At 39.4% G+C, this 18,487-nt stretch overlaps 1 protein-coding gene across 2 annotated transcripts in view; it reads left to right on the forward strand.

Moving 5' to 3' along the window:
• The window catches only part of PCSK5 (proprotein convertase subtilisin/kexin type 5), a 280,415-nt gene that overhangs the window by 207,242 nt on the left and 54,686 nt on the right, over positions 1–18,487 (forward strand). For both annotated transcript variants that reach the window (XM_085214353.1, XM_085214354.1), the window contains 3 exons: positions 4,518–4,615; positions 5,125–5,254; positions 6,631–6,746. In XM_085214353.1, the coding sequence (XP_085070479.1) occupies positions 4,518–4,615; positions 5,125–5,254; positions 6,631–6,746 (344 nt within the window). The remainder of the gene's footprint in view (positions 1–4,517; positions 4,616–5,124; positions 5,255–6,630; positions 6,747–18,487) is intronic.

An 18,487-nucleotide genomic window follows, 5' to 3' on the forward strand; every position in this document is an offset into this window, starting at 1 on the left:
ACAAAGCACCAATATGTATTCCAAGCTCCTTTATGAATGAATGATCTTTTGATCTAAGCAGCTAAGGTCAAAATTCTTAAGAATCTATGAAGGAGTATATGCTGGCTTCTTGCCATAAAAAATATGAACTCAGTATTCAGTAACTGTAGGGGTTCTTCTTTCAGAGTACAGTGTTCTGCAAATGTTTTGACATTGAGCTTTCACTTTTTGTCTAAGTGGAATTTTGTCTTTCAGGTAGTAAAAGCTGAAAGGTGTTTGTTTTCAGGACACAAAGAACTAGATTCTTTTATGTTTTGTAAAGGATTTTTCATTTCTATATATTGCATTTCTATTTTTCAAGTGCCTGCACAATTTTTATTACAAATACATCTTTTCTTAAAAAAAAAAACAAAAGAGACCCTTTGAAGAGGAAGTGTGATCTAATGGGAAGGAAAGCATAGGATTGAATGTCATCTGTTTATAGTTTCTGTGAAATATGAGTATCTGCTTCCCTTTTAAAATGTAATTAAATTTTCAATCCCAGTTAGAGTTTGGAGAATTTTAACATATTCAGCATGGCTTTCTATGTATCTGTGAAATCAGTTTAGTAGGGTAGCAGTTTAGAAGTTTCTACAGTTGGCATATATGTCAGAATATTCAAGACTGTGTATTTGTGACCTTATAGGACACAGTCTGTGTCATAGCTATGTCCACATTTCCTGTATTTCTCAGGAGCACAAACCTGACCACTGGAGAAAGACAAGTGTAATCTGTGAGAGAAAGAAGGAGAGACAAATTTCTGAAAAGTAACTTATATTTAACGTTTACTTGGACAATATTAGCTGCTGAGATTGGTTTTTGGTAATGTTTTCAAGGAACATCATCTGCACGGATATGACAAATCAGAAATCAGTATCGCCTCCAGGACGTGCACTTTGTATTCCCTAGTGATTCAACGATTACTGCATTTTCTTATCAAAGTTAGATCAGTAGTCAGGACTTGGGGTGGGACTCAGGAAACCTGTATCCAAGTTCTGATCCTGCTACTGGGCCATTAACTAAACTCAAGCAAATGATTAGTTCTTCCATCTGTAAAAACATGATAATGCTACCTGACTCATAAAGCATTTTGAGGTGTGTTGCTGAGCAAAAGCAGGTACTCTCACATCTGTGAGATTACATTAAGAGCTGGAGTTCTGCGTGCGGTCACAAGGTCATGATCTCATCGCGATCACGGAGACGTGGTGGGACAGCTCGCATGACTGGAATGTTGTCATGGAGGGCTATGTGCTTTTTAGGAAAGATCATCTGGCTGGGCGGGGTGGTGGAGTTGCTCTTTATGTGAGAGAGCAGCTAGAATGTATTGAAATTCACTTGGGGGAGAGTGATGTAGCAGTGGAGAGCTTATGGGTGAGAATCAAGGGGCAGGCTGGTAAGGGTGACACTGTTGTGGGGGTGTACTACAGGCCCCCTGATCAGGATGAGGAGGCTGATGAGGCCTTCCAAAAGCAACTGGATGTAGCGTCACGTTCCCAGGCACTGGTGCTTATGGGGGACTTCAATTATCCAGATATTTGCTGGATGACCAACATAGCCAGGCACGCACGGTCCAGACGGTTCTTGCAGTGTGTTGAAGACAACTTTCTGATGCAGGTGGTGGAGGAACCGACGCGGGGAGGGGTGTTACTGGACCTTATTTTCACCAACAGGGATGGACTTGTTAAGGAAGTGAAGGTTGGGGGCAGTTTGGGTTGTAGTGATCATGAGATGGTGGAGTTCAAGATCCTGAGTGATAAAGGATAATAAAAAAGGCTTCTTCAAGTATGTTAATAGCAAAAGGAAAACTAGGGAGAATGTGGGCCCCTTACTAAGTGAGGGGGGGGTCCTCGTAACGGGGGATGCTGAGAAGGCAGAGATACTGAATGCCTTCTTTACTTCCGTCTTCAGTGAAAAGGCTCTTCCGCAGGAATCCCACACCCTGGAGGTTAGTGAGAGGGTCTGGGGAATGGGAGACTTCCCTTTAGTCAGGAAAGAGGACGTGCGTGAGCACCTAGGCAGTACTAAGGTCCACAAGTCCATGGGACCTGATGGGGTGCATCCACGGGTGCTGAGAGAGCTGGCGGAGGTCATTGCCGAACCGCTCTCCATCATTTTTGAGAGGTCTTGGACAACAGGGGAGGTCCCTGAAGACTGGAGGATAGCCAATGTCACTCCGGTCTTCAAAAAGTGCAAGAAGGAGGATCCGGGTAATTATAGGCCTGTCAGCCTCACCTCTGTCCCTGGAAAGGTGATGGAACAGCTTGTGCTGGATACCATCTCCAGACAACTGGGAGAAAAGGAGGTTATCAGGAGTAGTCAGCATGGGTTCACCAAGGGGAGGTCGTGCTCGACCAACTTGGTGGCCTTCTATGATGCTGTCACATGCTGGGTGGATGGGGGAAGAGCGGTAGATGTAATCTACCTTGATTTTAGAAAGGCATTTGATACTGTCTCCCACGACATCCTTATAACAAAGCTGAGGAAGTGTGGGATAGACGAGTGGACAGTGAGGTGGGTTGAGAACTGGCTGACTGGCAGAGCGCAGAGGGTCGTCGTTGGTGGTGCAGAGTCTGGCTGGAGACCTGTAACCAGTGGTGTCCCCCAGGGGTCTGTGCTGGGTCCGGTCTTGTTCAACATCTTCATCAATGACCTTGATGAGGGGATAGTGGCCACCCTCAGCAAGTTTGCTGATGATACGAAGTTGGGAGGATTGGCTGACACGCCTGAAGGCTGTGCTGCCATTCAGCGAGACCTGGACAGGCTGGAGAGCTGGACAGTAAGAAACCGGATGAGGTTCAACAAAAGCAAGTGTAGGGTCTTACACCTAGAGAGGAGTAATTGCATGCACCAGTACAGGCTGGGGGATGAGCTGCTGGAGAGGAGCTCTGCAGAGAGGGACCTGGGCGTCCTGGTGGATGACAGGTTGGCCATGAGCCAGCAGTGTGCCCTCGTGGCCAAAAAGGCCAATGGCATTCTGGGGTGCATTAAGAAGAGCGTGTCCAGCAGGTCGAGGGAGGTGATCCTCCCCCTCTACTCTGCCCTGGTAAGGCCTCATCTGGAGTACTGTGTCCAGTTCTGGGCTCCCCAGTGCAAAAAAGACAGGGATCCCTTGGAAAGAGTCCAGCAGAGGGCCACAAAGATGGTGAAGGGCCTGGAGCATCTCCCCTATGAAGAAAGGCTAAGTGAACTGGGTCTGTTTAGCCTTGAGAAAAGACGACTGAGAGGGGACCTGATCCAGGTTTATAAATATCTGAGGTGTGGCGGCCATAGTGGTGAGGCTAGTCTGTTTTCAGTGGTACGTGGAGACAGGACGAGGGGAAACGGACATAAGCTGCAGCACAGGAAGTTTCACATGAATGTGCTTAAGAACTTTACGGTGAGGGTGACGGAGCACTGGAACAGGCTGCCCAGGGAGGTTGTGGAGTCTCCTTCTCTGGAGATATTCAAGTCTCGCCTGGACGCCTACCTGTGTGACCTAGTGTAGGGAACCTGCTTTGGCAGGGGGGTTGGTCTCGATGATCTCTAGAGGTCCCTTCCAACCCCTACAATTCTGTGATTCTGTGATTCTGTGATTCTGTTGATTTTTTTTTTTTTTTTTTTTTTTTTGCTAAACTGGGACCATATCTACTCTTCAGAATTTCCAGAGGTGCTGAGCATGCAAAACTTTGTTAGTTTCAGTCTGCAAAACAGCATTAGCTTTCACTTAAGGTGATAATCTCTATAACTGAAGAGTATTTTTTGAGAAAGAGTTCAGTCTGGTGAAAGCTGAGATTCTATTTAAGATGGGAGGCATGGCAGAGAAGTCCTAACTTTAAATGAAAAAAAAAAAAGCCCTACTTCAGCATTTAAAACATGAAAGCATAAATGCTGCTTAGAGCAGAAGTAGCATGGAGATGTGTCTCTTTATACTATTCCTTTTTCCTCACTACTTTATGCTCCTGCTCAAAAGTGTCTGCGGGCAGAATACCTTTAGCTGTAATCTAGACAAATCTTTCACACCATGCAGAACTGGAGATTTTGAAGAAAACTGCTGTGTCAGAAAAGGGTGGTAGTTTCCTTCCTTGTGAATCTGCTCTTGACCTGTGCTGTAGCACAGTATCAGGAAATGTTGCTGATCTTTTATGTGAAGCATGAGGTCTTGTGTATTTTTTAAATGCAGTGGTGTTGCCCTGTGCCAAATTCCTCATGGGTAATTGTATTTTACATGCCTGAATTTTTACGATAATGACATTGTTCATTTTTTTTCTGTCCTCTCCTACTTGCTAGTATTTACAATAGTTTGTAAACAGCTCCTGTTTCTCACGATAGATGAAACTGTATTTAATTCCCTCTTGAAGTCATTTGCTGTCATTTATAAAATATGACCTGTGAAGGAAGCCAGTGAATCCTGATCTATGAGTTGCTGGGTTTTTTTAAGGGAACTACTGATTTGTGAATGAGTTTGTCTGTTGTTGCTGTTATCTACCTGAACGCTGTACTTTTTTTCCTTTTTGTAATAGTTTGCATGGCACAAAATGTGCTATCCGCTGTGAAGATGGAAAATACCATAATGGCAGGGAATGTGAACCATGTCACCGTTCATGTGCAACATGTGCAGGTATCTCACTGACATTTATTTGCATTATTTCCTCTCTATTTTTAGCTCTGATTTTATTTTACTATATCACACTGTGACTGCTGATGTAATCTCTGAATTCTTTTGATAGTTCTCTAACATATTATACATATGGCAAACTCTTTCAGCTAACATAAAAATATAATTGAAAGTGTGAATGTACTTCTTTATCTTTTCCTTTTATAATGCTCTAATTTCCTGCAATGCCTTCCATTTTCTTTCTGGATTGTAAGAATGATTTATAAATTTTGTGGCACTTATAGAACTACCAACATCCATTTCTTTCAGAAAGGAGATAGTGAAACTATGCAGTATGGTTTCTAATAAATATACACCTTTATAGTTTGATGTTAATCTTTGAAAGAAGGTAAGTAAGGCTATATATTGTCTCTAAAATGGCAGTAAGATTTTGCTACAGCTAGAGATATGATATCTGTTAGGCAATAGGGGGAACTAGCCAATAATAGAGTGTATTTTCGCTCTGTTTTAAGGTGGTGGAGTAGATGCGTGTATAAACTGCACACAGGGCTATTTTATGGAAGATGGAAGGTGTGTGCAATCCTGCAGTACTGGTTACTACCTTGATCACTCTACAGAAAGTGGATATAAAAGCTGCAAAAGGTATGATCTGTGGTAATATATATTTCTAATAATTAGCAGTATGTTAGGAATTACTGTGTTGAGAATGATAATATTTATGAGAAGAGAAAAAAAACCACACATTCTAAACAAATGAAGTAAAAAGTATTTTTTTAAATTTTGAGTTACAGTTATGCAGAACTTCTGAAAGTGTTTTTCTTCCACATGTATGTATCTTTGACTTTTAAAATCCTTCAGTGAGAGCCTGTAGATAAGCACAGAAACGCAGAATATACAAATCTCGTTATTGAGATCTGTGTTTCTCAATAACAAACAAAAAAAAAAGGCAAAGTGGAATCTTTTTAATAGCAAGTTAATTACTGTTCATGAGGACGATTTCAGTTCTTCAGCTACATTGACAGAAACATGACATAAATATATTACAAGACTTGCTGTCCAGCATAGCATTCAATGGATGAATAAGCCCTGGAGAAGATCGTGCTGTGCAAAGAAGGGACGTATTTTTTCATTCCTTCCTTTGTTAAATAAATACTACTTGTTGTCCTTTGGAATAATTTATTATTGACTCACACTGAGTTCAGGGCAGGAAAGGAATCACAGAATCAAAGAGTCATTTGAGTTGGAAGGAACTTCTAAAGGTAATTTAGTCCAATTCCCCAACAATGAACAGGGATACCTACAGCTCAATCAGGTTGCTCAGAGGCCCATCCAGCCTGACCTGGAATGTCTTCAAGGATGGAGTATCCACCACTTCTATGGGCAATCTGTTCAGGTGCCTCACCACTCTTATAATAAAGAAACTTTTTCCTTATATCCAATCTAAATTTTCCCTCTTTTAGCTTGAAACCATTTTCCCTCATCTTGTCACAGCTGACGCTGCTAAAAAGTCTGTCTTCTTCATTGTTACAACTCTCCTTAAGATATTGAAAAGCCAATATCAGGTCATCCCAGAGCCTTCTCCAGGCTGAACAGCCCTAACTCGCATTGTGTTACGGTTTTCCACTCAAAAATAAATAAATGAATAAATGTAATGAAATAAAATGATGAAATCACCAGACACAGGTCAGTCTTTTCCATCACATGGCTTTGAGTCCATCCCTTAGTGGCACATGGATGTGTTGTCTGTTTAATACTTCTGTTTATTACTTTTATATAGTTCCAAAGAACTATATATATGCAGCTATTTACTAAAAACAAAATATATGAACAAAGAGTGGTTGAAGGAAAAAAAAGCAGGACTGAGTTGTAGGGGAGGTTACTTTTTAAATTATTCTCATTGCTAGAGCAGCTGATACCTCTGGAAACAGCACACAAACCCTTTACAATTCAGAAGGTTTCTCCTGGGTGCTCTTGTATTTGGTGAGGCCATAAGGCCGACCCCTACCACTGTCTTTCAGATGTGATGCCAGCTGTTTGGATTGCAGTGGTCAAGGAGACAGAAACTGTACGATCTGCCCAAGTGGTTATAACCTAGACTCTGGTGTCTGCGTAGTGGGAACAGTCTGCAAGGATGGTGAGTGCAGTTCCCTGAAAAGATCTTTTTTACCCCGTCTGGCAGCTTTTCTTACATGTATTAGTTTGATTTGGTTTCTTTTCTTTTGTTATATTCTCTATTTTAAGGCTACATTACTTCTTACGTTTTTCAGATTTATGAAAAGGAGAAAACTACATAAGTAGTGTATTAATGGAATTAGTCACATACACAACTGGATTTTCCTAAAATAGTTTCCCCTCTACATGCAGCAGCCTACTTTTGCTTCCTTACCTGTTTTTTAAAAGTCATTGCTTTCAAAAGATTTTTATATGAGGACCCTAGCGTACTGTCAATAGAATTGGGTGTATGTGTTTCATCACTTTAAACCGTGGAAATGCTGGTAAGTAAAAAGGATGTTAAGTAATTGCAGTATTACTTGAATTATGTGAAAAGGTAATGAGGAAAGAAAAGAATAGAGGGCACTCAATTTGTTATGGAGACTTAAACTTCCTCCAGGTTCTCTGAGGCAATAAAGATATCATTTATATTGCATGTGATTGGCTTAATTATTCACTAATATTCATTCCTTTCATGAATCTCAATTACAGAGACTTTGAGATAATGTTACTTTTCTATGAAAATGTTATTATGTTAATTACTTGTATATAACAGCTCAAGAATTGCTGTCCAAGAGGAAGATGACACTGAAATAAAGCCCTGCATTAAGCAGTGTGAAGGATACCCACTATAAAATACAGTCTTATATGTATATACATATACATCAGTTTGGTCTTCATTATGGTCAGGTCAATTAGTTGTCCACATGCAGCTTCATCTAGGTACACATACAGTTGCCCAGGACTGAGGACACTTCACCTCTGTCTCATCTGCCCTGTTCTTGAGAGTGCAGTTGCAGAGCAGCAGCACATGGGCATGTGGGCCATGAGGCAATTGCAGTGGCACGCAACTGGATCCTAGTGCATGGCATGTTCTCTCAACAGTTTAGGTTAGCCAAGGAAGGCACAGAAGTCCCTTCTGTTAAGTTACTGAGCTTGGAGGCTCTCATTCCACCACCTGACAGTCAAACACTGGGTATGTGTTACTTTGTAGGATTTGAATTTCTGTTGGGAATGTTTATTCTTTTTTTCATGGTTTATCTATTATATTCTTTTGATTCATGAAAATCAAGAACAAATTCCTTTGCTGTAAATATCACTGTTTTCTAATTATCCTCTTTCTAATCTTTTTTTCTTTTTCACAAATGGATACCAATCATTCCCTGTCGGACCACACAAAATTTCTTCCTGAAAAATAAAATGCTGTTGACTGAAATTCCTTCTGATGGACCAAATTTCCTACTTGCTACCTGCTCCTGAATGGTCTCTTCAACCAAATCTACCTATCTGACCAATTAAACCTCCCTCCATGGTAAACACCATGCTCTTCAAACCTTCAACTTCCCCTTCTTCTCTTGCTGCTGCCCTCCGGAAGCCACGGAAGAGTCCTGGGCCGAGGGAGGATTCTGTATGCTGGTGAAAAAGAACAATCTCTGCCAGCGGAAAGTGCTCCAGCAACTGTGTTGCAGAACATGTACGCACAAGGGGTGAACTCACACCTCCCAGAGTCCTCCTGCTCCTGTAGACTTATAGATTAACACGTATTATTGAAAAGGAAAAAAAAAAAAAGCCACCTCTCTCTCTCTCCCCCCTGTTTGTCTGGGGAGATGGTGAACTGTTTGTTTGAACTTAAATGGAAAACCTACAACACGCCTACCTTTCATAACTGGGTGTTTAGAGCTGAGCATCCAGGATCACAGAGTCAGTATTGTGTGACCAAAGCATTTGATGCCAAAAGTAACGTTTAACTCATGATTTGATTTCCTGTCAACTTTAGGAGTATTTCTGGTTTTTGAAGGTCTTTATCTTTCCCTTTTTTTCCTGTTTGTTTCCCCTTCAGGATATTCAAAAAGTGTTTCAAGAATACACACATGTTTACATGGATTAAAACTAAACCATACAAAAAAGTTTGCATTAGTCTTTTTTGTGAATTGACAGGGGGAACTTCAGGAAATGAGTCCCTAAGGGAAACAGAAACATTGTCATCTGCAGGACTAAGTTCTGTCCTTTTTGTACCAGTATTTAAAAAAGGAAAATGATCATTTCTGCACACAATTCCTTCCTACTTACTCTGCTGTGTGCTGTTTTTTTGTATCACATGCAGTGTGTATATATGTTTTGCCCAAAGTGGTTTTTTTGGTCATATAGATCTCATTTTTAGACAGCTAGCTTATTAACAGATATGCTAGGATTTTTATTTTATTTTTTTAAATTGTAAGAGCTATTTCAAATAAACTTAAAAAAAAATTAAAAAAAAAAATTGTTCCTGTTGTGAACAAGTTTAGAAGATACTACTCTTGGTTTGCATAAGCAAGAGTAATGTATACGTGGAAATTGAAAACTTGCTAACATGTAAGGAGTATTCATAAATTATTGTTGTCTTGTAACGTTCACCAAAAAGGGGATATTATCATGCAAGTATGTGGGGATATTTTATAGTGGCCCATACAGAAATGCCAGTGTGACTGTATGTGACAGAATGTGTTTACAGGACTGGATTTATAATTGAGCTTGTAACACTGTGCCAAATACATCTCCAGGAGTATTAACATATAGGGCAATAAATCAACTGTTTTCTTGATGTAACAATCTTGTCTTGATGGGCCTGAATCTAATCTGCTTTTAACTGCTCCTACTACAAATTTCAGCAGGAAAAATCCTGTTGAGGCCTATGAAGTTACCTCACTGCAAAACTATCCTGGAGTGCTGAGAGAGGCAGGGCTCTGTCTTGTCTCTATACCCAGATACACAGTTGTTCGATATATATTCATCAGTTTTACCTAGCATGCTGTTTGGAAGCCATTCATTTTAGCAGGTAACAGTAAACTGAACTTCAAAGATACTGTTTTGTGGGAAAAGTACTTAAAACATGCAAAGTCTCTCTGTTATTTCTCCAGGACACACAAGTAGAAAATGTATTGCAGATGTTTAAGCATGTAAATATTAGAAAACAAAGAGAACCTCCATTTTAAATACAAAAATTATTGTGGAAATTTTACAAATGAATTAATAATATAGACCTATGTCCACTTTGCTAGAGAGCAGATAAATATTACAACCCATGTCTGGTTCTATATGACGAGGCCTGTGAAGCTCCTTTGGTGCCCATTACAGATTTCTTGCTAAACATGAAAAGTTACGAGAATTTAATTTGTGCTAGTTTAACTACTAGTCTGTTTCTGCCTCATTTCTCGATATAACAATTTTAACTAGAACATAATGCTTTCAAAGTTTAAGTTAATATTATATATAATATAATATAAATATATATTCATAATTGAGATTTAATTATGTAATAGATTGTAAAGAGTTTGTTTGGGTACTTACAAATGCCTCTAACACTATTATAGAGAAAAACTTAATATCTTTGTTTTCTTTAAAAAAAAAAAATTGACACATTGTTAATCCAAATTCATTTTTACTGAAAAAATACTGTACATGTGTAAAAGTTGTTATTTGTAAAATAGGGTAGTTCTGTTGTAATTGATATTGGCCAAAATCAATGTTATTCCATATTTTATTTTTTCTATTAAATTAACCTAACTTCTTGTTCCTTTGGTCTGGAAAAACATGTTGATAATCTATATGTAAAATATCTCTGAAGGGCACAGGTAGCTTTATGATATAGATACTACATGCAAGTAATTGAAACAAACTGGAACGGTAGAGGTGTTTAACTTTGTATGTGTGTGTGTGTGTGTGTGTGTGTGTGTGTGTGGATTTAAGTGATGGACTTGACAATGAAATTGATGTAATCAGAAGTGGTTTCTGTGGAGGACACCTTTTGTGTGCTAGCAGTACAGCCATGTCTGTGCCCTGGTGAGCAACGGTGCTGGCTTTCTTTCACCCAGAAGAGCTTTTCTCTTGCAAACAATGAAAAAGTTGTATGCATAAATACATTTTTACTTAGTTAAAGAGGAGGTTGGTGGTTTTTCAGTCATTCCTGGACATTTGCACAGTGCAGTACTGTTCACGTGCTGGTGCTCATATTCAGTACACCTCAGGTCACAATCCTGGACAGCCACTTAAAAACAGCAGGCTGTTTCTCATTCCCATTAAATGGAGAAGACTACGTATACACTCAGCTGTGATGACTGCAGGATCAGAGCTTCCACTGGCATTAGCTGATCCTTTCATTCATTTCCCACTTAGTCCTACAGCCTGAATGGAGGCCAAAGTGGCAACTCATTCACACAGTTTGTATATTCAGATGAAGCTTAAAGCTTGTTCACTAAAGCTGTGTAAAGAAGTTCCTGCAAGAAAAAAAAAACACTTTTCAGTCATCAGCTTTCAACCTCAAATGTTTCATTGTCACAGATTTTGTTTCAAAATGAGGAGTTAGTCATCATCCCCAGTTTTCCTGTCAGTTCTTGAAGTAAGTGTATAGAGGACAGTACATGCTCAGCAATAGTTTCATTAAGTTACACCAATGGAAAAAGGTTGGCCTAATCGTTACACCAGTACTCTATAAAGAACTGCTTCTTTCAGGTTCCATCCCACCTCAGACTCTTTGAAGATTGTTGCTTGTTGATGCCTTGACAGCAGTGGCCAGATATAAGCAGAATTAGCAGACAGCACTGTATTTAGTCCTTCTATCAGCAGTGGGATTGCAATTGAAGGATCCTAGTTTGTTTCCCACTGCAGAATAGTTTTGATCCTCCCTTTCTGATAAGGTGTTGCAGTTGTTTGAAGTATTTTATAACTTCTTGTCAGCATGCAAAACAGATATGGAGCACTTTAGAAAGACCAAAAGCTGCTGAACTTACAGAAAATGATTCTTTTCTTCTTGTATGGAAGGACTCTGGTTGATGTCAGACTAATCAGTTACTGTCTTGCTTGTAAGTAAAAAAAAAAAAAAAAGAAAATTTTACAAACACTCTCTTAGTTAACGCATATCACTTCCGTGGTAAGCTATCTATCTTCATATTTGTTTAGGAGAATCCTTACGCAGTCATTGAATTAAATGCAAACTGAACAGTTAGCTAGACTGCTTGCCTACTATAAATCTTCGAGACTGTGACAGTGTGGACTATAGAAAATTTCCTACTTCAACTAACATTATTTGTAACCAGAAAGAAGGTTAGTGTGCCCAGACAAGGATATCATCTGCAAAGCCTGTTGTGTGAATGCACAGTTTTGTAAGTGGAGGATGCATTTCTGTAATCAGGCCTTATTGCTTTTCTACCTGCTGCTATCCACCTCAGCCATACCATTAGGTAGTGTATGGCTGAGATCAGCAAACTAGAGACACACCAAATTCTGTTAGTGGAAACTAGTGGAAGCCACACACTCCTGTCCAGTAGCTTTTGTGGCTCTTGGCTTACTCTCTGCCTATCTGCACACACTGGTACATCCTGTCTTTTTCTGGGAAGCTTTGCAGTTACATCCATGCAGCAAACACAGTATTGTACTAAAATCTTCCCTATGAGACCTGAAAGATTATTACAGTTCCTATATGGACTGAAAGTTTCCAATGTCCTGAGAAATTCTGATGAACATCTGATATTGAATATGTAGTACAATATCAAGGCTGCTGCTTGTTCCACATTGTGAAGTTATAAGAGTTATTACACTATGAGCCTTTGAGTAAATCTATATAAAGAGATACTATAGCTATAATGACTAAATAGATCTTGCAGCCAGTGATGAGCAAGTTATCCTTTTAGCAGCCACATCACAAACAACCTGAATATTACCTGTATCAGTGTCCACTTCAGATAACTATGTGCTACTTTTAAAGACTTCTTTTTAATGAATTGGATGACTGTAACAAGATCTGTTATAAATTCAAGATTCCTGTAAAGACATTTAAGTGACAGCTTGTATGACTCAATGTTTTCAATCTGTAGTGCAATTCACGGAACAGTAAATTGTCTTTGATCCATTGCCATGCCTTATATTTATATTGCATATGCCATTGTCATGTCATTGGTAAAGAACAAAACAAGAAAAGTTCTGTTATTAAATGTTTGTGCAAAATATTTTAAGCGAGCATTAAAAAAGTTTTCCAACATGCAAATAAATGTCCTAGTCAAATTTGCATCAGAAAGAAACGCCCCAGCAAGAACTTGTATGAAATTTTTCAGAATCTGCAGTTTCAATATTTAAAAACAAAAGGTTGAGAGAGAATTTTGATTAACAAGTTGTTTAAGAGACGGAAAAAGTTATTTGCTTGGCATAATTTTTTACTGTCTTAAATCGTTATGCAAGATTCCAGCTTTGATTAAACTGATTATCTGATCATTACTGAACATTACAATCAGTCATGATATTTCCAGGAAGCAACAAATGCAGCCTGTCAGTGCCACACCAAAGGCTGGTTTTTGTTACATCTCATTTTCTGAATCACTTGTGTATTTGTTGCCAAAGATGGGCAAGGCACAGCTTAGAAGAATGCCCTTCTATAGTGCTTTATTTATCAATGTTTCTCAGTGTCTGGGGATGGATCTGTTGAAGGTCCTCTGAGACAGCAATATGACTTTCCAAAGCACAAATGCCATCTGATCACAAAGTGCAGTGAACATCTTCATGCCCCATCCTTGCAGGCATTCAAGGCCAGGCTGGATGTGGCTCTGGGCAGCCTGGTCTAGTGGTTGGCAACCCTGCCCATGGAAGGGGGGTGGAAACTATATGATCTTTAAGGTCCTTTTCAACCCAGACCATTCTATGATTCTATTATCTTTTATTTTATGAAATAAGCTGATAAAGTACCCATTTTGCCAATCAGCCCAGGGTGGAGAAACCAGAGCATTGACAGGATGGGAATATTTTCTTACCCAAGAAGAATTAACAGCACCATCCTGCAAACTCTGTAAAAGCACTGAATGCTCACTGAAGCTTGACAAGTGTGATTTAGTTACAGTTGAGATAGTAACTCACACTTCCTCCATCTAGAACTGTCCATGCCCTCTGCCCTGCTCCTGGTGGTTGTATGCACACTAAACTGTGGATCTCCAAGTACCCGCGCAATTACACTGCTCTCAGCACCAATGATTGTGCCAATTGTGCGCATTGCCACAAGTTCAAAATATTCATTAAGAAAATAAAGGCCCTTTTCTTACTCCAGGAGAAAGGCTATACCAAAGACACAAAGGTGCTAGTCTTGCTTGGTTGCCTCCAGCATGGCCTTCTGAACACATTCAGTTCCCAAGGACTCGGAGAGCTCCTACAGCCAAATAGTGCTTTCTCCAGCAGTACCCAAATCAGAGGGGATGTATTGTTTGCCCATTTCAGCATCCTCAGGGAATGTTCTGAATCATGTTTGCTTGAGAAATCATCGAAAGTAGTTACCTTGGCTATTCCTGAAGTGTTTGGAGAGACTAAGCAGGGGGAGGTCACTGATGTAAGGTTACTGATATGGCTGAAGTCTTAGAGATAAGAATAAAACTCAGTCCTTTATATCTTTTATTAAATGACTTAATTTCATCTGCTCTTTATTTTGAAGGAGATAAACTTTATCTTTTTCACTGATATCTTTTACGTTTTAATATATTCATCTCTACATATCAAACATATTACATTTGATCAGTAATCTGACCCTATGTTGTTATATCTTGTTAGGGCAGCAGTTTGCCTACTAAAATCTGCTCAGTTATTTCAGGAGATCTGCACTGATATCCTGATTAAATTTAGGATCTTCAGTACAAATGATCAGCAGGCATCACTATGTGTAAGACAGATGCCACCAATGAAATACTGTTCTGAGACATCCAGCTCATCTCACCATAGCCTTATGTATCTCTGCAGAAATCCTATAGAATGAAAGGGCTTTGCTTATACCAGTTGCATATTGCACACTGTGTAACATAAGAGATAGACGTGCTACAATTGCTGCCTCTGGAACATGATGTGCTTACACCACTGTTATTCAAGGTACGCAGTCAGATTCTACCTTTCTTTTGTATATTTCATGGAACATTATCTGGTTTATTGGACACAGAGCAATCAGCAATATAAGATAAATTCCAGTGACATTCAAGTGTCACCATTCCACTGCCCTTCCAGAATTTCCCAGCTACTGAGCTTCACCAAAAAACAAAACAAAACAAAACAAAAACAAAAAGAAAACTTGACAAGACCAGACAAAGAAATCTGCAGTTAGGAATGTCCAGAAATGGAGAGGATAAACAGGATTTTACCAATGTCATTTTGTAGTTTAGATAGCAAGATGTAGGATTTCCCGTCCTTGAAGAAGTGAGAAGGATACGGAGCAAAGCATTAGCAATACAGATTGGGATTGCCCCATTCCCAGAATGCTCCAGGGAGACCTCACTGCAGCCTTCCAGACACAGAATCGTAGAATCATAGAATGGCTTGGGCTGGAAGGGACCTCAAGGATCATTACATTTCAACTCTCCTGCCAGAGGCATGGTTGCCAGCTGCTAGATCAAGTACTAGCTCAGATTGCACAGAGCACCATCCAACCTGGCCTTAAACACCTCCAGAAATAGGGCATTCACAGCCTCTCTGGGCAACCTATTCCAGGACCTCACCACTCCCTTAGTAAAAAAATTCCCCTCCCCCAGTACTTGAAGGGAGCTTACAAGCAGGAGAGGAACCGATTATTTACACATTCTGATAGTGATAAGACAAGTAAGGAATGGCTTTAAACTAAAAGAGGGGAAATTTAAGTTAGGTGTTAGGAGGGAAATTTTCACTCAGGGTAGTGAGGTGCTTGCACAGGCTGCCCAGAAAAGCTGTGGCTGCCCCCTCCCTGGAGGTGTTCAAAGCCAGGCTGGATAGGGCCCTCGGCAGTCTGAGCTAGTGTGTGGCAGCCCTGCCCATGGCAGGGGGTTGGGACTGGATAATCTTTAATGTCCCTTCCAAACCAAGCTATTCTGTGAGTCTGTCTTCTATGATTTTGTAACTTATTCCCTTCCCATTTTCTCAAGGGGTTCTCAAATTCCAGGTTGCAGATGAGTACAGAAAACCCTGCCAGGCTCTCTTGTTTATGCTTACACAGGCAAGGGAGAAATCCAGATCTTCGTCAGCTTTCACCTCCAGGCATTCACATTATTACTAGCGCAAACAGGCATTTAGAGCTGGTTTTTAAAATACAAAAAATATCTTTCTGGTGTGTACTTAGGCCTTCTTAGTACCCCTGACAGCTTTGGCTCTTCAATGGGCTTCTAACAACTGTTGTTTAATACATAAAAATGAGGGAAGAAATACGTGCACAGGCAGAAACATATGCACACAAAAAGAAGGAATAAATCCCTTTGTATCAGTTAAAGAGGCAGCTTTAGTCGATTTAAATATTTTTATTCAGCTGGGAAAAGGAGAGAGAGAGCTATGTGAGATGGGATAGTTGATAATGCCAGTTGCTTTACTCCTGCCTATCATGATTAAAGCTAACCTGAGGCTCTCTGTGATATCAGCTAATCAGAAAACAAAAAGGCCTTTCATATGAAAACCATGATATCATGCTCAGCTCCACACACTTTCAGGGAAGAGATCCTGAACTCTTTCCAGGATCCTGCCTCATTCCTTGGCAGCAAGGGATAGCAATGATTGAACAGCCAGCATCTCCATCTCAGCCTCCATGTGCATCCCTGCTGAAGGCTTCCAAACCCCTCTCAATGCCTCAAATCATATCACCCAAAAGTTCTGTTCCTAAAAGATCTCTCTCTTGAACCTTCTGCTCACTCAGACAGGAAGATGGAAATGTGGTCATCGCAAAAAATGATTGGAGAATACCAAGTAGCAGAAGGCTGAAAGTTGAGGCTAGAAGTATCAGAACTGGAAACAAGGCTCAAGTTTTGTAGGACTAACAAAAATCTGGAGGGGAAATTAAATGTCACAGGATCTGTGGCATAACATTTTCAAGATGAAGATTGGATTTCTTTCAGGTAGCAGTAACGAATCCTCAGGATGAATTTTAATGGCTTCTTGCAAACAGCTTAGTCTCAGTCTCTCGTGGTATTAAGTTTAATGCATAAACTTTTCTTTAGCAAAACTCAAGGAGTTGGTCCTATCTGCCAGCCAAAATAAAAAGTGTCAAGGTAAACACAGGAAGAGCAAAACTTTTCTAATGACTGAATTCTCTAGCTATGAATTTGTCAAAAATAATTCAAATCAGTACATCTTTATTTGCACTGTAGGACATTTTTAACCCGTAAGACGGGATACAAAAGCCCAGTAACAAAATCTGTGTACATATATCCATATAAGTAATCAAGAAAAGGACAAAACAGGGTTGCTTTTGAGTTCATTACAAAGAAAGGCCACTGATGTTTTATTAAAGAATGGTGGGGTAATTCCCCATGCAAAAAGGATATTCGCATCCTCACCCAATTATTCTCCAAGTGTTGCCAACAAATGGTAGATTCTGGAAAGCAGGAGGGAAATAATGACTAGACAAGAGCTGTGTACTGAAGCAAAGAAATAGCAACATCCTGGAAATAGTGACTATGCTTTAATCTGGGACTCAGGAAAGACAGGCTCTGGTTTGCTACTACACTCTTAACTAACTTGATGAGCTTTGCTGCAGTTCAGTGTTTGTGCCTTCAGAATGGGAGATAATCATTTTTACCTCATTTTAAAATGCACTGTGCCACCTGACAGGAATTTCATGTAAGTATGCAGTTTAGGCACAGCCTAAAATCTGTCGTCACTCCAATAAACTGACAACTCTAACTACAGACATATGAAATTCTACACAGAAATATTCCAGTTTTGAGGCATTGTTTCTGTTAACATAACTTTATTCCTGTAATACTTTCAGTTTCCTCTTAAAAAAGGTGATAAATATTTTTAAACAATGTGACAAGGTATCAGAACTGACAAACAAATGAAAACTAAATCTAGGCAGATATTAAGTAGCTGAATGCTATTGCATGAATTAAGGCACAGATGGGATGCTTTGCCAGCGGTATTTCTCCACTGTATACATTGGAGGTATAAAAAAGAAGTAATATAGAAGAAAGAAAGAAAACAAAGTGACAACACTTCATTATCTAGCAAGATCTGTAATGAAATCTGGCAGTTAAACTGCCTTGCGGAGTGGTTTAAAATTCTTCTCCAAAGTTGCCCTTCTGTCTTAACACCTTGAATAATTATATATTTTTAAAATATATTATTTAAAATATATTTATTAAAATATATATTTATATATACATTATATAAAAATATATTTATTAAAATATTATTTTAGCATTCAGTGGCAGATATGCTGCTCTAGATGTGAATTGCCGTACAGAGTGTCTAACATGTAAGCAACATGTGATGCACATTCTTATAATCACATGCTTTGAAATGCTTCAATTAAAAAAAATTAATTCAGCAGAGGGATTATCTTCCTGGCACTATTCTAGGGCAGATAAAATAAATTACAGAACTTCCAGTGAAAGAAAAAACAAATAAGTAGTAGAAGCCTTTTAAAACTCAGCATGCTTTTATGTTATGGGAGGGATATAGCCAGAGCTGGATAAGGCATAGCCAAGGTGTGTGAATTAGTGTCTCAGGTCCCACAGATAAACATGCAAGCAGCAAGGGCAAATAAAGTGAAGGCAGTCGAGGCTGAAGAAACAAAATGCCTTTCTAACATGAAACAGAAAACAATATGGAAAAAGAAATTATTTAAAAGCATTGCACAGAGAGATTTCCTAGCTACATAAAGTCGGTCGTATCAAGCACTGAGCCACCAGATATGCAAGAGGAATATTT

This window comes from Meleagris gallopavo, chromosome Z (genome assembly GCF_905368555.1).
Source record: "Meleagris gallopavo chromosome Z, MGAL_WU_HG_1.1, whole genome shotgun sequence".
NCBI classification, from domain to species: Eukaryota; Metazoa; Chordata; class Aves; order Galliformes; family Phasianidae; genus Meleagris; species Meleagris gallopavo.